Genomic DNA, 25,542 nt, shown 5'->3' with positions numbered 1-25,542 from the left:
AAATTACTGCATCAGCGGGATTAACCAGTATGCTTTTATCCAAACTTACTTTCTTCACTTAATTTCCATATCCATATTTACAGATTCAAATAAGCAGACTTTTTTAATGTGGGGAAAAAACTGATCAAGTTAAGAAAGGAACCCCTGGAAACATTTACGTGCACTTATGCTTCTCAAGGTGCTAAAAACGTGGCCAAACTGTTTTCTCGTTATTCTGCAGTAATGCTGCGGAATGCTGTTCTCCCATTCTCCTTTGGGTTAGAGGTCAGTTACACAACTCAGTCTTCCCTGTCAGCTGCCTCATGTTTTTTAACCTAGGTATCATCTGTCTTCCATTAGAGGTTGCCCACTCTCAACAGACACATACACACATACTGCAATGGAAACAACACCTGCCACTCTTATGTATTTACTGCCCAGTAAAAGCTGATAAGGCATGTTTTTGCTGTACTTTTATAGCAGGGTACGTTACTGTGTGTTGCTCTTCTGTCAGAGGCGACATTGCTAATATCAGAAAACAAATGTACTGCAGAGCAAAAGTTTTTTTTTCCTTGGGGAGTTGGGGGCTGGGTTGCTGTTTTTCATTTTTAGAGAAAGGAAAAAACAAACTTGCTTGTACAGTACATTGTGTTATCATGGAGGGGCTATAACTTGCTTATCAGTTAACCAGGACATTAAAACGGAAACGTGGCTTGTTATAATATGACGCTGCAATGTATGTGCTGCTCCAGAAAACTGATGATATCACCCTTCACACACTTATTTATCCTCAAGACAGTTTGGCACATTTTCTGTCACATTAATCTTTTATTTAACAACCAAGATCTTGCAGGAGTGTGCCTGTGCAACTGCCTAATGTATTTAACGTGTCCCATACAGTGTGCCACTGGCCATCAGCCACCTTGCCCTTTGTTTTTGAATATGTAATCGTGTTCTATATTATACCCAAGTTACCAACCCATACAACACTGGGGTAGAAAATAGATTATTCATTTGAACCCACCAATGTGGTTCACACAGGACTTATATAGTAGCCTACTTATACAAAATCTGAACATACTGTCCATGCAGTTTATATTATTCAAATAAAATACAGACATAATTGGTGTTTAAAAGGGATCGTATCCCGTTGGACAGAGGAAAGCCAACTAAGGTCTGCTTTCATTTTGCATTAGTGTCTTTACAAATTCCAATAATGCAGCAGTATACCAGCCTACAGACCAAACGACCCAACGACTAACGGTTCAGATTATGTTATTGGAAGGCTTGATTTTATTTGTTTATTTATTTTATACGTTCAATAAAAATAATTATTGGGTTGCATTCATTTGAATTTGAAAGGTCGGACACTGCAATTAAACTAATGTTAATTTAGACTAATACGTAACATAAATGCTTGGTCTACTTTGCATGTGACTGCAAATTGCGTTTGAAATGCATATGCAGTTTCGTACTGCAGAGCATCGAGCAGTTTGAAACCTTACGTCGGTCATATGCTTTTTCATGCTAAAACAGTCCCCGGTATCGCTTTCAGTGCCGCTACGTCACGGACAACACCCCCGTCCCACCCCCACCCCGTCATGTGCGTCATTGTACGTTTTTCTGATTCTGCGCAGTAGGAGTTCCTGACCAAACGCCGGGTGTAAAAAAGGTGGAACAGCGAGACCAAGGTTACTAGGCTTGTGTGATAGCTGGAGCGAAGTTTATACATTTTCTTTTCTTATTTGTTGAGTGTTATGAGAGCTTGAAAATGGCACAGAAAGATACGTTTTTACATCTGTTCGCTGGAGGGTAAGTGAGACTTAATCGTGGATTTCTTCTCTGAAGAGCTCGTGTCACATGCTCGGCCCGTGACAGTATGTGGCCACAATGAAACGTATTTGCCTCCACGCTTACTAAAGCGCGAGTTTTCCAATGAAAAATTTATAATTATTGTCTAAACTATAATGTTCTTCCTGTTATTCAGCTCCTAAGCCTAAACATTAAGCTTACTGTACGCGGGCAGCGACCACCTATTTGTAAATCGAGTGGTGCATGCGAGCATATTAGGTTTGTATGTGTGAACGTTTAATGGCTTCTTAGCACTTCTCCACAATCTATACAAAGAACGAATACATGCAGGTTAAAGGTTATTGAAACTGCTTGTTAATTAAAAAGGTATATTTAAATCCATGAATCAGGGCTAAACTTGACAGAGGTCTGTGCAAATAAAGTCGACTTTATTCAACATAATTAACGAGGAATTTTTCACTGTGTGGGAAATGCAGAAACATTTTGATACACATGGCAACATACTGCATTGAACATTTGTCTTTTGTTGAGCAGTTTGGCTATATCTTGTAGTGTTGAGTTTCCAGACGTGCAAGGATATAGCAAATAAGTTGGATGCTGAGGCTTTTTCATTAGGTATGTTTATTTTATTTAACCAGGTAGTCTCTTGAGATATTCAGGGGTATATACTAACCAGAGACAGTCACTACCATACTTGGAATAGTTAACAGAAAGGATACAGCTCCATTTGACTCAAGATATCCCCTGCACCTTCAACAGACTCCACAAAATATGTGATGTTGGTGCGACAGAACAAGTTTCTGAAATGCCTGCTACTGGTGGGAAGACCTGGAATGCGAAACAACTGCCTTTCTATCACGTTTCATATATCAGTTTCTCCGTTTTGCTCTACCTTGAATGCTTCATCACAAGGGTGGTTGTGTCTGTATTATTTTAAGACCAACTGCTCAAGGACTGTGGAGCTCCATCTACTTCTAAATGCGTACATCTTTGGCTCTGTCCAGCCGCCCAAAGCTTCCTTTCATGGCCAAGAATAGTAATTTCATCTTCTAAAAGGAGTCCCTAAAGAGAGTTATGATAGTTACTCATTCAGTTTCAGTCTCAAGCACCAATAATTTTCAAGTAATAGTTTGTTTTCATGAATATTGTACTCTAACGAGGTTGCATGCTTTCTCAATTTCACTCTCCATCATAGGGATTCTGATGTTCCATTTTACCGACTTAACACAGGGCATTTCCGTTATGCCTCTGTAATAATTCAAGTCCATTATTTTAGGGTTGTGCCGGTTACTGTTGCATTGCTTAACGCGACTGGCCCTCTCTGGCAGCAGCTGAATGTACGGGCTGCCTGTTGAGAAGACAGGACGTGTGACAGTGTGCGTGCTGCCCGGTGATCCAGCATTGGCCTAGCCAGCGCTCTGCAGGAATGCTTTACGTGTGAAGCCCTGCAGCTGCTCTCTCCTGGGCCTGTGCTCCCTGTCATTCAGCTAGAATGGAAATAAATCTGTCTCATGACATGTCCTTGTACTGTACCTGAAGGTATTTTTTTTTTTTTATCACCTTTTTTTGGCACAATAAGACTTATTGGAAAACGCAGTGTTCTTTTTTTTTTTAGGGCTTTTTATCCTAAACATTTTTTTCCCATCCACCAGTGATCCATAGCCTCAAATGAGCCTCAAACCACTATGCTGCTACCAGATATGCAGTAGATATGCAATTTATCTGTTGAAACACTGCTTGTAGTATCCACTGCATATCTGGCAGCAGCACGATTGAGGCTCATTTGATACCTTGGACCCTTGATGATTTAAAGCCATTTAGCCAACAAATGTGTTCCATACTGTATCAGCATAATTTACAGCTGAATCTAGTCCCTGTTTTTCTCAGATTTGATCGATCACCTTCATCCTTTTTTGGCATCCTCTTAATCTCCTCTTCCGGATGTCATACTTTATTGGCTAATTGTGTTTGCCTTTTCTGATCGAAGTTACTTGCGTCAAACGACGTTGCAGATTCACCGGGTCTGTTTGTTTTGCTGTTTGACTAGAATGACCTTCTGAGCCTCTGAACTGTTGGTGAACTTGACCTGTGATCAGTGAACTTTTCAGTGTGCTTGACTGATTTTAATTTCAGATGGACTCTATTCCAGTTTTAACTTTATTTATTTATGTATTTATTTCTTTTTACAAATTATAATACTGAAAGATAATTAATATTACTTGGAATATTATGAAAGATAATTGATATTATTTGGAATATTCTGGAAGATATTGGCTTGTGCTAAATTAGCTGAGTAAATGTATGAAAGTTTCAGGATGTATCATAAACAGGGAAGAAAATTGTAAGTTCCCATTCAGATTCTTGCCATGCACTGTTTCACTGGTAGTCAGGTTTCCAATCCTGTTTCCTGGATAAATATGTTTTTGAGGTGCAGTGGTTTGTACAAGTTTAGAATGTTCTATTTGCTTGAAAATGGTTCGGTTTGCACAAATTTTGTAATAAAGTTTTTTTTTTTTTTTTTAAATAAGTAAAAGTGATTTAAAACGACAAGCTAATCTTATTTTTGTTTTGTGCCTGCTTGTGCACAGGTGTAGCGGCACGGTTGGAGCCATCGTGACCTGCCCATTGGAGGTGCTGAAGACCAGGCTGCAGTCTTCGGGGCTCACCCTCAGACCCGTGTTCCAGGTCCAGTTGGGAACTCTGAATGGTGCCGGTGTGATTAGGCCCGCATCCATGACGCCAGGTCTGCTGCAAGTCTTGAGGTAAGGGGGCAATGTTCGTTTTTTGTTTTTTGTTTTGGCAGACCTTTTTCTAAAGTCATTTTTGCTTACTTTGAACCGGTCTGATCTGGATCTAGAGCACCAGCTGGGGCCAGCAGGCACTGCCCAGTCACTGACGCAAGGGTACTGACCATGTAGGTCAGTGCTCTTCGGTTACTGCGGTCACATGGATCACCTGATAAGGATCTGACACCCGCTCCCCCTGACAGGCGCCTGCAGTAATCTAGTGAAATATGAGCAAGGGGGAGAATGACTTAAAAAATGAGTGTAGCTTAAAAAAAAAAAAAAAACCTATTAAATGTGACCTGTTTATTTTTAATGATTGCGATAGCACTGACGCTGGGGTCTCGCTTTGGCTCTGGCTCTGGCTCGCCAGCTGAGAGCTGTTGCGTAACTCCTGCAGACGTTCTACACAGGCTCCTGTTAATGGAGGGGTCGGCCTATTTCTGGCTCAGAAACCGGTTTTAAATGACCTGCCAATGCCGAGGGGCGTCGTGTTCTGGCGGGACTTCAGTGAGTGGGTGTGGCCGGGTGGTGTCGCATTTCACAGTGCTCACCCTACGATTGGCTGCTGGAACTCGAGTGTTAAGGCTGTAGTATTGCGCAGAACAACCAAGGTGATGACCTATTGGATGTACTGTACAGCCCCAATACAATGTCACCCCGTGGTCTTAATTAGGATCCTGATAGCAAAAACTTTCACGAATGTTATAATGGGTATGTCTTACTTAATCATTTAATAAAGACTGGAAATTACGAATACTGACAGATCTCTGCATTTAAAAAAGTGGCAAAGAAAATGGATTCCTGTGTGTTGGTATCCATTTTCTGACACTGTCCCTGAGGAAGCAAAGCGCTTACTATTATTTAACAATTTAACCATTAAGTGTTTAATAAGGCACTTGCACCGATTGAATAGGACTGTTTTTTTAAAGCTATGTCATTCACAGTGGTACAGTTTGTCTACGTGTCATCTAAGGGTCTTATTGGTCCTTCCATGAACACTTTTTGTCCGCTACTGAAGGCATATGACGCTTGTTTTTGTCACAATATGTTCATCTGCTGTGTGTTGGCCAAGTCATCGTGCCAGCATTGTGAACCTGCTAGAGTGGACTGACGTAAAGCCGTCACGGGCCTGAAAGGCCAGGGATCGCGTCGGCCTGGAAAAATAAACGTTCTTTTTTTTTTTTACGAGGGGGATGGCTTGTGTGTCGGGGGGGATTTGGGGAGGGGAGAGCGTTCGCTCAATGGGAAATCGTGACCTCTCCTGGGGGCTGGGAGGCGTGGCTTTGTGTCCCGTACGTGTGCTGACGTGTCAACGATTTCTTTCAGGGGTTGTGTACGCGGCGGATCATTCGCCAGCTTGAAAAAAAACAAACGGCCTAAATCTCTCCGCCATGTGTGCGGTCACACAGAAGGGAACTGTTCTCATCCTTGCCTCTTTGTCTCTCCACATTCCAGGTCAATTTTGGAAAAAGAGGGATCGAGATCTCTTTTCCGAGGCCTGGGACCAAACCTTGTAGGAGTGGCGCCTTCGAGGTAAATGCAAAGTGCCACTGTGAGGAGGAACATTCTGTCCTGAAGCATTTGTCTATTAGTGCAATGAAAGCACAATTTTTGTGCGATGGGTATGAAAGGTGAAGGGCAATCTATAATACCTGCTTAGATTTTGTACACAAATGTACTCAACTACACAACATAATACATTGCTTTCAGCAGCCTCAAAATGCAGCTAAATTTACAGACAAGAAAATGCTAGTATTCCCACTGCCCATTGTGGTATTTTGGTTCATTTAACAGGAAAAGGGATTGCGTCATTCAGATTTTTGTAGGGTGACCTCTGGCTGAAATTTTTGGCCTTCATGCTCACTATTAAGAGCTATGGCGAGCCCCCCCACCCCACCCCCCATCTACGAAGTAGCAATGCTGCAAGCATTTTTTGACATAGGTAATGAGTTACCAGGCAGACAAGGGGACAGTAAACAGTGCATGTCCTGGAGCTGTTTAACAAGACAGGCTCGGTCTGGGGGTGGGGCTGATGTTTGGCTGGTGTTTGTTGAGCCCATCTGTGAAATTTTAATAGCAGCCCAACTTTGAATGACAAATACACAGCACAAATACTCTGTACAGCAGTGAATGAACATGCTGTGCAGGCTCTCAAAGTACAGTTTCTTTTTTTTCTCTTCATTTAAAAGACCTGTTGAATTTTTCACCAAGGCGCTGCTGGGTATGTCTGGGGACTGGACAGTTGGTGCAGTCAGGGTGTGCTGACTGCACCATCTGCTGCTAGCAGTTTGGCTGCTCCAGCACTGTGGTGTCCAGTTTCAAAGTTGTGCTTAAGGGGCCTGTGTCCTGGCATTTAGTGAATGTGTTCCCGTTGGGCTGTCCCAGAAGTGCTTCAGAATTCCGTGTGGAATGGGCAGTCTAGCACAAGCATACAGGAAAAGGGAGGCTACACTGTGCGTGTGCATACACGCGCGCGCACACACACACACGCACACACAGCTACAAAAGATGAATGTTGTTCTTTTAATTAAACCAGAAAAGTCCCTTGCACCTCAAGTGATTGGCTAATGTTCCCTTTTTCCTTCTTCATTGTCCCACACAGAGCCATTTACTTTGCTGCGTATTCCAAGTCGAAGGAGAAGCTGAACAGGGTCTTCATTCCCAACAGTGGGCTGGTGCACATGTCCTCAGCTGGCTTTGCAGGTGAGACAACAGGCCAAGCCGCGTCAACGTGTGCCCAATGTCCCGCATAAACTATTAATAGTTATTAAAACCTACTTTCAAAAAAAGGCTAGGCCTTTGGAACAAATAAAGAGGTAACTGCCCTTGGATGAGTGTTTTGTGTACTGTACATTTTCCAAAATGCCTTGTGCCAAAGGGGCGCTGTGTTTGTCCGCTAGCGGTCAGGCTAAAGAGCTGTTTCCTAAGCAGCTGTCAATAACGGCACACGTATGTCAATCGTGTGCGTGTGTGTGTGTGTGTGTGTGCGCGTGTGTGTGTGATGTGTGGGGGGGGAGAGCTACATGCGCACCGAAGGCTACAAATAATTGGTTTCGTATCATATTTTGCTGTTTGACCTAATGTGTCGTAGTGTTCTCCTTACATGCATCCAGGAAAGAGAAAGAGAACTTTTGTGTCACCACTTCTATTCTGTTGCAATGCTGTTTGGCTGGTCTCCTCCCTCATAAATATTTTATCTGGCCTGTTCATTTTTCAGCCTTTGTTACAAACTCCTTGATGAACCCTGTATGGATGGTGAAGACCAGAATGCAACTGGAAAAAAGGTATGTTGTTTGCAATGTAGTAATGTAGTGTGGTTCACTGAGCATGTTCCACTGGCCACGTAGTATTATATGCCTATAGCGTGTTTGGTTTATCTGACATGGCTAGTGGACACAACTATTGAGCATTCAGATTAAATAAGACTTCATTTGACCGTGGCTGTTAAACCTTGAGCCTTCTTAACTGGGGACATCCTCCCTGAAAAAGAACACCGTGCCTGAAATCCTGCCACCACATGACCAGTGCCGAATTATAAATATCCGCCTTGGCACAGCAGCATGTGCACAGAGCCACTGTCCGTGTCTGCTGGAAATAGCAGAGGTCAGAAATTCTTATCATGATGTCAGAGCAGATAGCCAGAGCTAAACATGGCTATGATTCTAAAATAACCAGCACCTCGCGGTGGAAGAAGATTTAGTCCCATTTACTGCTATAAAATACATGATATTTTGTAGTCAAATAAGACTATGAACTACTTTCTTTTGCTGGGGGCTGGAGGGGGGGTGGGGGTAATGGAAAATTAAGCTACTGTAAGTGCAGTTTACAAATGATTTGTTTGTACTGTATTATGAAATGTTTGGTATTTAAATGAAATTTGATTTGCTTAAGCACTTTTCAAATGATAGCACATGCTGTTTCCGGCATTTAAAAGCCGTTCCCTGAACTCTATTCTCCCCTCCCCGTTCTCACTCGTTCCCTCCCTCGTTCTCTCAGGGCGCGAGGGGAGAAGAAGATGAACGCGCTGCAGTGTGCGCGGCACGTGTACAGGACGGAGGGCGCGCGCGGCTTCTACCGCGGCCTGACCGCGTCGTACGCCGGCATCTCCGAGACCATGATCTGCTTCCTCATCTACGAGACGCTGAAGAAGCACCTGGCCGACAGCCGGCTCCTCTCGCACGGCAGCGGGAACAACAAGGGCGCGTCGGACTTCCTGGGCCTCATGGGCGCCGCCGCCGTTGCCAAGGGCTGCGCCTCCTGCATAGCCTACCCACACGGTGAGTGCGCGGTCCGCCAGAGCCGAAAACCCTGCTCAGAACGCCTGCTGCAGCCGACTTAAAACTGCCGAGTACCACTAGAAGCGCAACTCTGCCCCCGTGTGGTGTGGAGTATCCCTACACTTCAGAGGAATGTTGATTTTTAAAACTCTTGGCTCACTGCCTGCCCGTCTGCCCATAATGTTACATTACATTACATTTATTTAGCAGACGCTTTTTTATCCAAAGTGATGTACAAAAATTTTGGAATCTTTGTTGTTGTTGCTGTTGTTTGAATGCGCGCAAAATACAGTACTGTTGGAGGACGTGACTTTCTCCCTGTCTGTCATTCACTCATCCTTCCGTCTTTCTCTCAACCCTCAGAGGTGATCCGCACGAGGCTAAGAGAAGAGGGCAGCAAGTATAAGCACTTCTTCCAGACGGGGCGGCTGGTGTTCATGGAGGAGGGCTATGCCGCTTTCTATAGAGGACTGATTCCACAGCTCATCCGACAGATTCCCAACACAGCCATCGTGCTCTCTTCTTACGAGCTCATTGTCCACCTGCTAGGCGATGGCTCCCATTGACAGGAAGGAGGCTCCTTTGATAGCTGATTGGACTGAATGGGAGCTGGAAAGAGGACTTCCTGCTCGCCAGCTACATCACATTGCAGGACAATTAAAAGTGTTCCAAGAGGAGGACAGCGGCCACTCCTTTTTCAGACGCATCTGTAGGAACGCATCCTAGAAGGGACAATGACACAGAATTGTATGTTGTAAATTTTATGTAAGAAAAAAAATATTTATTTTCACTTGTTTCTTATTTTGTTTGTTTGTTTGTTAAATATCCAAAGGAAATGGGTTTACCACTTTGAGAACAAAATCTATTTGAAAATATGCCAGAGTAATGCACATAATTGAAGGAAACACCGAAGATTGTTTGTTAGAGGCCACCACAAAGAGCACTGCACTCTGAATATAAATAATAATCTGTCTGTCTATCATGTAGCAAAATGTTTGGACATTAAATCGGATGCAAGATCGTGTGCTTCAGTGATTAAAATGGCCTTTACTCTGATTGGGTTCAACAGTTTGCTCACATGGTAAATATTCACATGTTCTTCCTATGGGGATGTTTGTTTAGTTCAGAACACTTGAAGTTGATTAACCTGTTCGTTCAGGACCTCAACCACACGGGTACTACCTGGAATTTAATTTAATCTGTGACCGTTTTTGTTTGCTCTTTATCCCTGATGTTTTTTGATAACAAAAAATAAATAATTTTATTTTACACAAAACGAGGCCATAAATGCATATTTGTCAAATGTGGCTTCACACAATGCATGAATTAACATGTTTGTTTGTATAGTATATGATTTTTTTTAACATCATGGAAAATATTTATCTGAATTTAGGAGAAAGCTAAAAGCTAAGGCAGACAGTCTTTATAACCAGCTGACCAGTTAAATCCAGTCGTCCTGTAATTACGAATTTCATAACATTGAAATTTACATGAAGTATTTTAGTATTGTTGCTCTAGATCAAAAATCTACTGATACAACGCTGTAAAGGTTTGTATCTTGTTTAATTACACTATACTAATGGAATTCTGAATTGCAAAACGTATTGACGTGCAATTCAAAAGGAAGCACGTGATCGTTCTAATACTAAAATAATTGTACAGTTATGTTCTTTACCCTGCTGCTCTTGTTTGATCATACGCCCCACTGCATAGTCCTGCAGACAGTCGAACCACCTCTTTGCTCATGTGATCACCAAGATTGACTTTACTGCAGGGAGTAGGTCCCTAAACTCACCGAGTGGGTGTTTTTACTCTTCACACAAAAACTTTCGGTATTCATATTTTTATCCGGGTACGCTTATCCTGGATCTTAGCATGAAGTAGCCTACTCGGGAAAAGGGAATTAGTGAGAAAGCAGTTTGGAATGCTGTACTCGAGCTACATATGCACCCAATCGTGTCACCCTATCACCATTTAAATGCCAAAATAAAGTACACAGACATCAGATGCCAGCCATGCGGGATTTTATATCAAGGCATCGCTGATTGGTTGATTCGTAGGTTCATTGGGAGGAGCTAGCGTTGGACAGTGGTAATCCAGCCAGCTGGTTACTTTTCTAGTAAACTACTATAGCTGTCTTGGGTAACGGCGCCGATAAACCGTGTAATACTCCATGGACAATGGAGGTCTTTAACCAGATTTTTGCAGAATATCCTCACGTAACATACGGAGGCGTGGGTGCTACGGCTTGTGCCACTGGAGCCCTGGTTTACAAAATAGCGACGAGGTAAGTGGCTATTTGGCTTTTTGGAGCTAGCGGGCGAAGTACATTATAACAAAGGCCTCAGAACGGGGGTCCAAGAAGCGTCATCTGTGACCCCAAAAGGTCTACTTCGTACATACTCGATAGCAACATTTTATGAGTATGATCGCCGGCAGTGTATGCATGGGCTTTGTGTTGCGAATGGATTTTGCTCGCTTTTCGCCTGTCTGTTAGCTTGTATTTGGTTGTATCTCAAATCCACGTTTTGTCCTGTTGGCACCGCCCCTCCGCACCGTGTGAAACGTAGCTAATGGATTTGTCTGGGGTATTAAAGTCCACGATAATGCATCTAGTTTTAGCTGCTTGTGAATTGTATTGAAAAAACGATTAGGTAATTCCTAACTAACATACCAAATAATGTGGGAAAGCGTTGTGTCTAGCGAATTGGCGTGCTTTTAAATATAGTTTCTTAGCAAAACTAGTTATGTAACTAAAGTAACATTAAGACCCGAAGCTTTCCTTCGTGAATGGCCAATTTCCCCATGTGAATGCTGTGACCACAGTTGTCATTTTGCGACGGGGTGTAGCCTATGTGCATGCAGAAAATGTGCTGAGTGTAGGTTTTTACACTGTTTTACATGTTTGAACGCTATTATATCTATATTCCGACGTTGGATAACTCCGCTATAAGTTCCTAAATGTTTATGTGTTGAACAGAATGGCCGTAAGTTTCAGTTGGTGTATCTTCATAGTCTACAACACAGAAGCAACTGTTGAGACAAATGGACCATTCGCTCAGGGGCGAGACAGCTGCTCGCCAAGCTGTCTTTCCTTTGCAGCAATTGTCTTTCAGGTTTGGTGGAAAAAGAAGTACAGACACAAACCACTCTCTGTTTTAAATTATTAGAAATAACTACATATTGATGGCGTCGAATAGGCTACTATATTTAATCGAATTGATGTGTACTGGGTCTTAAGATTTGATCGCACTGAGACGCAGGCAATGGCATAAATGTCTTTGTTCTGACGCACTGATACTTGGGGGAGACACGATGCCATTGAGTCTGACAGAGCAGCGACTGTTCAGCAGTTGCAACTGAATACAGGCTCCTCTTCGCTTTCAGGGTTTAGCGAGACAAAGAGCTCAGTAGTTGTGGATGGAGTTGATTGTCTTTAAGGATTTTACTGTAAATCCTGCAGTGCTAGTCACTGACTGAGAAAGACGAAGGTTATGACCTTCTCCTGGTGTGGTTAAAACATCAATAGCCGTGGCTTCTCAATTGCAAAGCTTTCACTGGATATTAAGTTTGGTGTCTTTAGTAACATGCTAAGGAACGCTGTTTTTGAATGTATACTTTAGGCTATATTTTATATAGCTAGCTAATACATTATGTTGAAATCAGACTATAGCCCGATTTCAACATAATTTATGAGCTAGCTTTATAAAATATAGCTTATCTACGTCAAAATAATGCTAATAAAGCTAATAAATCTTGTCGAAATCGGGTTACACGTATAGCCTATGCCAAACTAGTAGTCTATACTTGTATCCTATGCCAGACTAGCGTCCTCGTGGACGCAGGGATGGGAAATTCCTTAGCAGGTGCTCAGTGTGAGTATTACTGCTAATATAGAATGAAAAATGCTGTTTCTGGCCGTGGTCTTTCTCAACATTGGTCCCCATATACCAAATTAAGTAGGCCTATCTTATTTATTGGGTTACCTGTGCAGTTTTTATAACACACTTGCTAAACAAAAGTTGCACTGTGCACTTGATGATGCTAGTTCTCGCAATAAATAAATAAATAAATGAACTTTTCCCCCAGTAGTTACTCATAGCAAATCCAAAATATCAACTTGCTTTTCTATCCCAGGAGTCTGTGAAAATCGATGATATTTAAACCAGTTTGAGAAAAGAAAGTCAAAGATGGCAACTGGTGTTTTCCTGCTCCACTCGAAAGATCTGATTAAATCTCTTGAGGCAGACAAACAAGAATTCATAGTTGCAGCCTGATGGCGCGGCATAAAGTGATTTTGTCTCGCTGTAATTTTGCTTGAATAGGAAAATTCTATGTGTATGCATATAAGTTTACATGTATGATAAGATTATAAGAATCTCTGACACCGGAGATTTGCTATAGGCCTAAACTTTGTAAGCTGTAAAGAGCCCATCCACCCCACAGTGCAGGAAGGGTTGTTTTACCACCAGCTCCTGTGCATTCAAGTCAGGACTGGTGTCTACAAAAATATTCTTTGTTGTAATGAATCAGGAAGGTGAAGAAGTTGTTTTTGTTGGCACGATTTCCTTGTAAATGGTATGTTGTTGGTTTTTTTTATCGGACAGAAAAAAGCCCACTCATGTTGGTGTGAACTGCTGGTTCTGCAACCAGGACACAGTGGTTCCATATGGCAACAGAAACTGCTGGGACTGCCCCAACTGTGAGCAGTACAATGGTTTTCAGGAGGTAAGCTGAACATGGACGGTTTCATTTATGCAGAATGTTTTTGTTTGATGAAATGAGTGTCTGCAAAATTTTTCTGTTGTGGAACATTACGCTTCTGATTGCTGTCTAAAACGGGTGTCAAATTCAAGTGTTGGAGGGCCATATAGTCTGCTATTTGTGGTTGTTTTTTCAGTCTGAAGCAAAATAAGGCCTTGAGAGCAAGGTGTGTGGATTCTTTAGCCAATCAACAACTTAAACAAAATGAAACTAACTTGGTAACTGAGTTTGTGATACCAAGTTAGTTTCAGTGATCTTTGAACTCCCCAAAATGACTTGTGAAAAAATGAAAAGTCTTGTTTTTAATGGTTTTCCAGTGCAACGGTCAAATGTTTATGATTGAATAAGCTAGTGTTTCTAATAAAAAGAGCTGAGTAAAGGAAAAAAGAAGTACTTCCAGGTTAGATCATCCTTATACTGGAACCAATGCGTAGCAACACTAAACTTCTCTAGCCCCACCTACTGCACTCAGGGCTTTTCTGGATGCAGTTAAATGAACGTGTACCTAAATGAAAAAGGTGCAGTTGGTTTACTACAGCCAGTGTCTTTAAAAGGCACAGTTGAGGCCAAAAGTTTACATACACCTATTCTAAAGATATTCAAACTAAGTTTTTTACAACTCCACACATTTCATGTTACCATACATTTCTTTTGGCAAGTCAACTAGGGCATCTACTTTGTTCACATCGGCGGTCATTTTAAAACGATCGATTTGAGACAGATTTATTTCAGCTTCAATTCACTATATCAGAATGCCGGTGGGTCAAAATGCCTAGGTGTATGTAAACCTTTGGCCTCAACTGTAATTGTTGTGTAGTTCAGCTCCTGTGGCCTACTGACCCTTCTGAGCATGTCTTCCAGAACGGGGACTACAACAAAGCCATTCCTGCCCAGTACACGGAGAATCTGAACCAGGGCGTCCCCGCCGGCTCGCCCCGCCCCGAAACCAGCAAGACGCTGCAGTGGGTCAACTGCCAGATGCTGGTGTGCAGGAAGTGCAACAATAAGCAGACCCTGAAGATCAAGCAGCTCGCGTCCTTTGTGCCAAGGGAGGATGTACGTTGCACCTCTGTCACCTCTGCATTGATTAAGTGTAATTCTGTATAATATTCAGTATAACTTTATATTCACTCTTTCTCTTTCTCTCACTCATGTATTCACTGAAATGCAGTTAAAACCTGATATTACTATTCCAAAAAAACCCATAACAGCCCACGTAGATGTCATTTTGTGTGCTCCATCATCAGAATTTTATGTGTCTTTTTTTTTTTGGACAAAGGATGAAAGTGCCATTTGGCATTTAAGAAAATGATACATTCTAAAATTGTCTCGATTGCAACTTCATTTTTCATTGGAATTATTTGTTTGATATATTGTAAACAGATACTTGGTGTTGTATACTTGGTAATTTCATTTAATTAACTTCATAGGATATTAATGTGTAATGTGCATTGTGCAATTTGCAACATACCGTATTGATTTTACCTGTGCCTGAATAGGATTTGGCCCTACTTTTTACTTATTACAGGAAAGCCAAATTAAGGAGCAGGTGTATTGCAGTACCAGTGTTACACACTAGGGGGCACAGTGGGTGCACATTTTGAATTGCACTGGGCAAAATGCATTGCATGACAGCTGCTTGAATCCTCTCTTTGTCAAGTAAAAATGGAAATGAAAATATTTCACAGAAATATTTGTTCAGGGAATAAATGCGCATAAATTTGCATGGCACAACCGCAAGCTTTTTCATGAGGAACCGTTTTTCTTTTGTTTTGTTTGTTGTTTCTGTCAGTGCAATGAATATTTAGTGCGTATATAGGCTGTTATACAAGAGTGACTCCTAAATGATAAAAAATGTTGAAGCATTAAGTGTTTGTATCTCTGTTTGTCATGCTTAGTCCTGTAGGCCTGCTGTACACCTGTTTCTGGGTCTTCCCTGCCTATTCATCCCAGCTGCTGTCAGCCTCCACCCCCCGAGCTTGGTGTTGTGACAGCCACCAATAATTTTGTGGCATTGTTCTTGTTCCCTCTTGTCTTTCCCCGATCCTTGCCATTCTGTTAGAAGCCCAAGCAGCCAGGGAGAGCTGTTTCTTTAAATTCTTTTTTAAAAAGCCTCACTGTGGATCTGTAAAAGTGAGGGTTAGGCCAAGGTCACCTGATCTACTACTGCCTTTTTTTAATCTATGATGAGTTTCCAGGGAATAAGTGTGGGCTGAGATGCTTTCTGTTTGCTGGAGGGCAGAGTGGTTTTACCAGAAATGTATGTTTTGTGTCTCCAGGTACCTTACTGGCTAGGGCTAAGACTCACCCGATAAGAATCGCGGGAGGAATGTCAGTCACGGATGGCCGAGTCTCGCATTGTGCAGCTTGAGATCTTTTGCAAATGTTCCCTTTTCATTTTTTCTTTCGGTTTGGGCCTTGCTACACTGGGAAGAAATGTCATCAGTCAATCCATTCCTCCATCAATATGAAGGAAATTGCAAATATGCCATTTAATTAGGCTTGTAACAATTAGGAGGGCTAAATATAGCCGGGCTGCAGAGTTGTGCTCTGACTGTAATTACATAACTTGGTAAGTGCAAATGTCTGTGCTCTGTATCTCCGTTGCGTATAATGGGCCTTGACAGTGTTCAGACTGAAAGGTTTGGCGTTCCCTTCTGCCTTTTTTTAAGCACCAGCCATCCAAGCTGTGGAGTGGTTTGTGACATCAGTCAGTGTTGTGTTGCATAGGTTTGGTGACTGTGGAACAGTCGGAACACTGGCGACAGAAAGGGAAGTCTCAACAAAGATCCATTCTCATCTTTTTTTCCATCCGTTGTGTTGGTCTGTTATGTGCTGTGTGATTTTTGAGAGTGCAGTAGGAAAAAGGTCAATTTTCTGGACTGTATTACTGCTGTTGGTTATTTGCATTTTGAGGAAGAGGTGCGGTAAAACTTTTTTTTTTCCCGATATATTTGCATATTTTGCACATCGAGATGTGTGCCGGCTAAGCTGTTACCTGCTCTTGATGAGTGTTGTACTGCAGCGTGTAGATCTGTTCATTTTGCATTCTTGCTTTCATGTGATTTTTTTTTTCTTTTTGGTGTGTTCCATCTGCAGAAATGTTTGCAAAAAACGTTTAAAAAGCCATCATGCAGAAAAAACGTGGTCTCTATGTATCTGTTAATATGCACTTCCTCGGTTGGGTCTTCCAACGAAATTATTGATCTGCAAATGATGTTACAACAAAGCTACACTATTCCGAAGCAGTGCTACCAGTCTAGTGCAGTAGACTACAGTTTTTTTTGTTCACTGCTTGCTTTTGACAGAAAAAGAACCTTTATGGTTATAATTTAGTATTTGCCTTTTTTGTGTTTTTTTGTCGTTGTAATTTTATTTATTTTTTAAAATGAGACTAAACTAATAACTAAACTAATTAATAACAATAAACGTAACCAGTTAAATTATAGTTACCTGTAAATTAGAAGGGTTAACCGCATGGAATGAAGGTTATAAAGGTTAGGAATTATTTACAATAACATGCCTGTTTATTTTTTTTATGACCAGGGGAAGTACGACGAGGAGATCGAGGAGTTCAAGCGCCATGTGGAGCAGACGCACAAGCTGTGCCGGCCGTGCCAGACTGCGGTGGAGTACTACATCAAGCACCAGAACCGCCGACTCCGCGCCCTGCTCTTCAACCACCACCAGCTGGGGCGTGGCCGGGACGCTGGCGGGGCCTTCAGCCAGGTGACGGCAGCCCCGGCGGGCAGGGGCGAGGGGGGGCCACCTCACGGGAACAGGAACCTGAAACGGCGCTCCCATTGTGTAGCCGTTCGAGCCATTCCGGCAGAATTACTGAGTTGGCTGGAGAACTGCATCGAGTAAAACCCGGAACCCTCCCAAATCTGGAACATAGACTGAAGTACAAAGAGCCGTTCCAGGTTTTACTCAGCACTGTTATCCAGCTGACTCGGTAATCCTGCTTGGTTAAATATCCCCCAGGTCATTTTAGAATCCTGTTGATGGATTCAGCTCAGCTACCCCTGATTCTAGTAAGACCTGGAATGGCTAAACCCATTATGCAAAGGGAGTGCTGTTTGCATCCTTGATTTAATATTGTTATGATCATCTGATATTAATATGATTCAGGATTATCATTGATTTTACGTGTCACGGGGGACTTCTCATCCTCTTCTGAAATGCTGCACTAGCTGTTGTGATGCATGGCATATTGTGGCAGAGGGAGCTGAAGAGTATAAACACATGTATAATGTCAATAAAGAATGGCTGGAATGGACAGCTTTATTTGTCCATCCACTTCTTGCACATTAAGGAGTTGCTGGAGACATTTCTCTTGCCTCCTAATATGCATGCCTGTCGAACTGTAGGAAAAAAACTCCTTTATGTTTGAATTGCCCTTGTGTCCTAACGTTTCCGCTTCTCCTCTCTCTAGAAGCCGCACGCCTCGCCAGCACCCGCCGGGGCGGTGTTCCTCCGCGTTCTGGCGTTCCTCGCCTGCGCCTTCCTGCTGGCTTTGGCGTTTTGCGGATCCGGGGAGCCTCTCGGCCCCGGCAGCCCCCCCCAGCCGCAGGACGGGGGGGCGTCCGTCCCCAAACCGGTCCCGAACGGAGGCCCCGCGAACGGGAGCGAGGAGGCCCGGGCGGCCGCGTGGCCCGAGGTGCTGGGCCTGCTGCCGGACCTGCTGCCGGACGAGGCCCTGCGGAACGCCCGGCGGCTGTGGAGCTGCGGACAGGCGCACCAGGTGGCCGTGGTCTCCCTGGGCCTGCTCACCTGCGTCAGCAGCGTCCTCCTGGGCGGGCCCGTCAGGTGAGCTCCCTTCAACCGCCTCGGGTAGAGAAGGGTTTGTTTCGGGGGAAATCTTCAGGCTAATAATTTGTTTATATTAATGCAGTAAAAAGACACCGGTATGCATGTCGCATCTGGACGTTGGCGGTTATTTGGAGAAACAAGGAAACTGAATTATTTTGATGGAATCCTGGTCCACATCCCAAGGCGGGAATTCTTGGCAACATCATGCAAAATGGGTGGTTTTGCTTTACAAGTGAAAAATGAGTCACCTGTCGGATTGTAGTTTTCCGTTTATGTTGTTTTCACAACGGCTTTTTTTTGCCTTTAAGAAAATGTAATTAGTAATTTAAAACTATTTCATGATCCCCTCAATCCAGGGGTGGGCTATTCCGGTCCTGGTGGGCGGGTGTGCATTCAGGTTTTTGTTTCCACCAATTATCCTGGCTAAATGAGCTAATTGGCCGCATATACACCAACACTGGCTCACGCATAGATTAGGTCAGTGGTTCTCAACCTCGGTCTTGGAGTACCCCTGTGTTTGCTGGTTTTCATTAACAGCTTTTTAAAATGATGGTCTTGCATACACAGGGGTACTCCAGGAACGCGGCTGCAAACCACTGGATTAGATCACAATGAAATCTCTTGTATAGGGACAGAATAACAGTCTTCAGTTGTCATTCATGCGCTTATCAAGAAATTTAGCTCAAATGTCAGATGGTGTAAATGTTAGGGCTTTATTAAGTCATTAAGGCCAGAAGTTGGCATGAGAACAATCAATGGATATTGTGCTTGCTGAGCTGAGTTTAGCTGCACTGAGCTGAGCTGAGCAGCTGACGACTACTGAGCGACTGCACACTGGTAAGCTGAGCTAGCTGAGCGAGTGACTGCTGACTGAGCTGAGCTGAGCTGCTGAGTGCTGGTCTGAGGGCTGAGCTGGCTAGGCTACTGCCTGCGCTGCATTGCATGTAATCCTAAATCTGGGACTTTCCACACTTTGTTTTAATGCTACAGGCTGAGGCGAATTGACGCTGTGGCTTCTGTGCTTTGGTTCCTGGTCATGGGGCTGCACCTGGTAGAACACTACCTGAAGGATGTCCCGAGCTGGCTGGACACTGTCAAGCTCAGCGCCACCTGCCTGTGCTGCTTGGCGGGGTTCACTGCGGCTGTGGCATCACAAAAAACCGCAGACCGGGGGAGAACCAGGGGTCAGAGGTCAGAGTCTGAACAGTGACACCCGCATTGTGAAACTAAACCGACAAAGAAGCCATAGGACCCATTTGTAAATGAGGTTTGTGTTCCAATGTGGAGCTGGGGTCTTCTTCAGTTTTCTCTCTATACCTCTATTCACCAATTATTCAGTAGTATTAGCCAATTGGATACTGGTCAGTACCATCTTTCCATCTGAAATTCTTCAGTAGCTTCGGCGGTTTTTTATTTATTTTTTTCCCTCATGCCCTATACTAAAATAATGGTAATACTACAGAGTAAATGGTTGTTTATTGAAAAGTATTTGTTTTCTTTTAAGTTGTCCCCCAAATCCCTCAGCACTGATGCTAATTAAAAGTAAAAAATGGAGCAAATAATTTGATTAATTATTAGATTTAAAGCACTACATAAAATATATACATGTATATATGGAGCACTGATTGATGAATGTGATTGAAGTTAAGCGTTTTCTCCCAAACAAGTGATAAACATGTTAGTGACCAATGGTTGGTCTGAGACGATTGACAGCTGTAGCTCAAAGTAGCTGCCAGGAAAAGTTCTTATTTTTATTGTGACAAATTTCACTTGCAAGTCAGCTGCAGTACTTTCCTTTGATGCTGCAACTGCTTTTATGATGGCTAGATTTAATTTTTTTGATGAACCATGTTTGCTTGTTGTTTGGCTACATTGCTATATGTCCTCTCCATCAATGCATCAAAGAGTTTTAATTTTTCATTTAGTTTGTGAAATCTGGAATTATGCATCCAAGGACAGTTGTGGACCTCGTACGCAATTAAATAACCACCAGATAATCTCTGCATTTTTGCATTGTGACCAGGTTGTGTTGAAATAACTGATTGGTCAAACAAAGTAGCATAAACCTAAGGCACAGAAGCTGAAAAAAAGTCCTTTGGAATTTTTCATATAAAATTACAAAAGCTTTTCCTATTTCATGTGAAAAGCTTGCTTACTCTGCAGGATTTTGTCTCAAAACAAAAGAAACGTGGAGTTAGTTTATAAAAAAAGTAGTTGTTTTGGCAAGTCTTTTTTCCACTCCATGGCATAGTAATGAGCATATTTGCCCCCTTTCTACAGTGCCCTGTGATATCCTTAAAAATGATGTGTGTCTGTGAAAATAATCATTCTTAATTAGTGCATTTTATTCCAGCATTTTGGCACAATTTAACCAATGCAGAAACAGTTCTTGCAATATGAAAAACAGTGTGATTAGGAAGGATTTAAATGGCTAAACTCCATCTCAACAATAAAATATTATTCCTCAGATGAACCATGAGCGTAGGAGAAGTACATTAACTGTTAAGTTACTGGAGAGATAAAATTGGGTGCTGAATGAATCACCAATGCAACCAATATGTTAATATCCATTTATATGGATATGTCCATTGGCTAACTATCTAGTTAACTAAATATCTCATATAGTATTTGACACCTTTAACTCAAAAACCAGTGAGAAAACACTATGCCTCCTGCTAAAATGTGAAGAAGCTAAAATTCTGCTTGTCTGTTTCATAGTGAACACTACCATCTACTGTACTACAGTGGCTACAGTACATGCTGCTCCCCATGGTGATGACTCTGTCGTATGGGTAACCTGCCTGTCGAAAGCCTTTGTTTTTCCAGAAATTCTTTATTTCTGTATGTATCACGGTTTCACATTTTCTCATTCCTGTTCTGTTTTCAATTTTGGGCGCGCAGAAAGGCCAATCGGGTTATGTGTTCTTGCTGTATTCACTCATAATTATTATGATTCACGAAATAAATAATGTATTGACTTGAAATGTGAAAAGGATTATTTAGGGTTTTGTTGTTCAGGTAAAGTGGAACAACTAGTTAGACAAAGCATTTGCAACAGAAAAGCAGGCGCTAATGCACTCACCGCAGAAGCTGGCCCTTGACAAACAGGTTCCTTATCTCTCTAATAAGTATTGGATACTGCTTTGTAGACAAGTGGACGGGTCCTGTTCTCACAGTCTGAAACACTATAGTAATCCCTACAATAATGACGCATCTGTGTAAATTATCATCTCTGCTTCTTCATTTCTTGCCATTAAGATTTGCTTTTTAATTCCCTTCAGGATTTTTGAGTCCATGTGATTTTCAGACTACCTGTGTAAGAATCCCACACATTTAGTCTCAATCTGGGCATGTTTGCAAAGGATGAAGTGTGTTTCTTTCAGGAATAATATTGTAATTTTGCTTTTTTTTTTTACCCCAGCTGTACTGAAGAAATCTTTCAGTAAAATATTATATTGGCATTATATTGCATTGCTTGTGAGATGACTGGAAAGGCAAACTTCTTGCATGGTGGCATAATGTAATTCCCAACACATTTTAACTTTAACCTCTTTGGACGAAATGGAAGCTTTTTGTGAATGCATTGCAGACAACACTAAGGTGATAATTTAGTGGCTAATTTAGTAGTCTTCCAGTATAATACTTTTTCATGAACTGTTAAAAAAATGATAAATCATATAGCATGCACTTGCAGTTACTGCCATAAGCTGCAGTGAAGCTGACACTAGCTGATCTTTATTGATCCTGTTCAGGTCCAGATAGGGGAAATGGTTGATCAATACTGCAATTTAGAGGCAGCTCACATAGATGCTGATTGAGGACCCAGTATTATCATGTATATTGTTTTAAATTATGGATACTGTATGTGTACTGTATTTTTCTATTGTCTTTTTAGAGATTGCTGTGAATTAAATTAGTGTGTGAATAATTGACCGTAGATTGTATGTTCTTATTTTTTTTTTTTCTTTTCTCCAGCCGTTGGTAAACTGGATTATGTATGTTCCCTCATATTTGAGATCTTCTGTTTTTAGTATTATTTTCTTCTGATTATTAATCCACCCAATAAAGTCAGTACCATGAATTCTGTTCACCCAAAGTATTTTGCACACAGAAAACTTTGCACTAAGTACTTTTTGTGTGTTTATATTATTTTTGTTATCATAGATTAACTGTACATTTTGAAATCATGAATTTAGGTGAACTGCAGTATTTTTCCAAAGCCAAAACCTTTCGTAATATGCAAAAATCAGTTTTCCCATAAGGCTACTGGGTTGAGCTGCAGATGTTTGTGGTCAGCCCTGTATTCGATTAGTATGCACACAGGAACTGTTTGGTGATGAGTGATTGTTGGGTCATCTCTGCCAACAGCAGGATGAAAAAGTTTTTGATTGAATTGCTGTGAGCAGTGGAATTGATCTCCCCAAAGTGCAAAGCTGATTTGCTGTGAATATTTTCCCCCTTAGTCCAGTCATACTCTGCCGTTTGCTCACATGACTTGATTGCTAACTGATCCTAATACATTTTTTTCATCACCATGTACTTTGTTTTTCATCAAAATTTGTTATTTGTATTAAAAAAGGCAAGCTAAGGGATATTTCACACATTTTACACTGAATTAGCCTATTTTTAATGGTTTTATTTTATCCCAATGCCAATATTGCAGTATGCATACAACTGCTAAATAGTTTGCCTTTGTGAAACTCATTTGAGCGCATTGTGATATTTTCGTATGCACTGTAGTTGTTTCCTTATTTTGGGGTATTTTACTTAATGATCAAGTATAATTTAAGTTGTTGTCTCCACTCACAAAACAAAGAAGAGGATCAGCACCCTGATGGAACAACAAATATTTTCAATCAATTGTAAATCTGAATTGTATTCTTGAGGCCATCTCAGAAAATTACATGGCACTTGAGGTTTTTAAAGGAAAACTCCTGGCTAAAGCACTTACTCCTGGCTAAAACAATTAGCAGGGGTTCAAAGCAAAACCCCTAACTGAAATGACTGTCCAATACTTATAGTTGGTGCCATAGTGCGTTGAAGATGGACTCTCCTATTAAACTCCACTGTGCCCGCTGTGGCAATATTACAGTGTGATGTCACGTTGTCTAGAGAACTCGCAGTTTAACTGTGGAAAAACTGAAATGCTACACAAAATAGGAAAATAGGACCGGGGTTGCGTTTTACGTCATGAATATGCAAGTTCTAACAATGTCGAAGTGTTTCAGGCTGGAGTTTTCCTCTAATATGGAGTAACTGCGTCCCTCCATGATTTGATCCATCCATTTTATTGCGCTGTAATGGACGCCGTCTCTTCAGGGTTCACAGCTGTGTTTGCTCTTCCTCACAGTATATACTGGTAGTTATACCATTTCTCCAGAATGTATGTTGTATCATTTATTTCCTGTTATTTCAACCAAATAAATTTTAATCGAATAAACAACTGAAATTACTGTTTTTTTTGATGAATTTATTAAGCCTGCACCCTGCACCACTGGCACCTCTGACTTTTTAAAAAGAAAAAAATGTCAATCTGATAAAAAGAACTGCATCGTGAAACTTACAGACTTTGAGGCTGTCTAATGGCTAACTGTTGAAGATATCCTTTTGAAGTTTCTGAATGAGCTGTGTTCATATAGTCATGTTAGGGGGCAGGGAGAACCTTTGTCAGGGGCTTCTTATTGCTGAAGTGTACATATAACCCAAATTCATATTAAGGTGGTAGTAATGACATCATGCACAATGAGCATTTGTTTGTTATGTGAAAAAGGTTTAGATTAAACTTGTGATTAGATTAATCATGCATTGCAAAAGCAAAAACGGCAAACTCAGTGTGTACAGTAGCAATTTTAATATAAACAGTCCTCAATCAGTATTTGAAAGTATTTGAGTCATGCACATTTTCCCATTCAGTCAGGTTTTCAAATGTTTTCAAGGTAACCTGTTGACTCCTGATTTACATCGGTCACGTCCAGTAATTTCATACTCACGTTATCTCAAAGTAATGAATAAGACTAGTTTCTTCCTGCAATCTTGCAAGGTCTGCCAGTGCAGAGTTACTTGGATGTTGCTGGATTGGGTCCAACAGCTTACCGTACAAAGGTATTTTAATGTCTGTCTTTAAAGATGATGAACATGTGGGGTGGTCCTTCAATGCTCTTAAGTGGAATCTGTAACTTTGCATGAAAGATTGACTGTTTTTAAGCCATAATACAGGAATTGATTTGCAACTGGGAAATTTAATTTTTGTCTTTTAGTGTGTCGTAGCATACTGTATTTACCACTGTAGCAAGCGCATGCAATTGCTTAAAGGACGGCTTCTACATTACAAGAGGACAGCATCCATCCGGTCACCCAAATTTAATTTTTTTTGGCCAAAAGGGGGAATTACTTCCTTAATAATACTGTTCAACACTTTGAGACCAAAGGTAAGAGCTTATATCCCACTTATAATGGATGCGCCACTGTGATCGCACCTGCTGTTGTGTTATACTTTCATCTCACCCGAAGAGGACGTTTCCAGAGTTGCTTTTTTTGCTCATTCAGGCCCCCCCCACCCCCCCCCCCAATCTCTCATCTCCTGCACCAACGGCTGGGTCAGAAAGGTCACCTGACCTGGGCCTTATCCACAGTAACCATCCCGTCCTTCACCTGCACAGGTGAGTGTTCTATACGACTGGCAAGGCAGACAGTCATATCATGTTAGCACAGGAATATTGCCTTAATTGTTAGTTTTGACTTTGAACATAGAATAGATTCAAAGGGAAAAAAGAAATACTGTTTAATTATTGGCCTGTTTTTGCTACTGTAATCCATGTTATTTTATACGAATTATTAAAATGCTAGAAGTTTTAAAAAGGCTGAAGTATTTATGAAGACTTTAAGACTTTATTTCTACTGTTTAGGAAGTGATAAGTAGGCTTATGATTCCCTGATGGAAACACCTTGTGTCTGCAAACGCATTGACCAAGACCCATTTAATGTCCTTCTGAGATGTTATCAATCTAGCTTCCTTTCCCCTTTTCCTCATTTTAAGGTTTGGCTATATAGCATTAGCTTTATTGCTGATGTTTTCCCTCCAAAGGGTATATGTACAATATAATATGCTAGCT

General features: G+C 41.7%; 2 protein-coding genes across 2 annotated transcripts; both read left to right on the top strand.

The window, feature by feature from the left end:
• The first annotated feature begins 1,614 nt into the window (after positions 1–1,614).
• LOC135237466 (solute carrier family 25 member 33-like) lies at positions 1,615–10,130 on the top strand. Its single transcript, XM_064304623.1, has 7 exons — positions 1,615–1,791; positions 4,380–4,553; positions 6,033–6,110; positions 7,180–7,280; positions 7,795–7,861; positions 8,574–8,854; positions 9,218–10,130. Exons 1-7 carry the CDS (start codon positions 1,751–1,753, stop codon positions 9,418–9,420), a joined length of 945 nt encoding a protein of 314 aa, XP_064160693.1. The 5' UTR covers positions 1,615–1,750; the 3' UTR covers positions 9,421–10,130.
• A 792-nt stretch (positions 10,131–10,922) lies between these two features.
• Positions 10,923–23,882, top strand: LOC135237465 (transmembrane protein 201-like). Its single transcript, XM_064304622.1, has 6 exons — positions 10,923–11,141; positions 13,462–13,582; positions 14,480–14,674; positions 17,165–17,347; positions 18,054–18,427; positions 19,421–23,882. Exons 1-6 carry the CDS (start codon positions 11,035–11,037, stop codon positions 19,638–19,640), a joined length of 1,200 nt encoding a protein of 399 aa, XP_064160692.1. The 5' UTR covers positions 10,923–11,034; the 3' UTR covers positions 19,641–23,882.
• Positions 23,883–25,542: the final 1,660 nt, after the last annotated feature.

The sequence above is a fragment of the Anguilla rostrata genome, chromosome 13, assembly GCF_018555375.3.
Source record: "Anguilla rostrata isolate EN2019 chromosome 13, ASM1855537v3, whole genome shotgun sequence".
In the NCBI taxonomy this organism is placed as follows: domain Eukaryota; kingdom Metazoa; phylum Chordata; class Actinopteri; order Anguilliformes; family Anguillidae; genus Anguilla; species Anguilla rostrata.
This window is presented reverse-complemented; position numbering and strand designations above follow the sequence as displayed.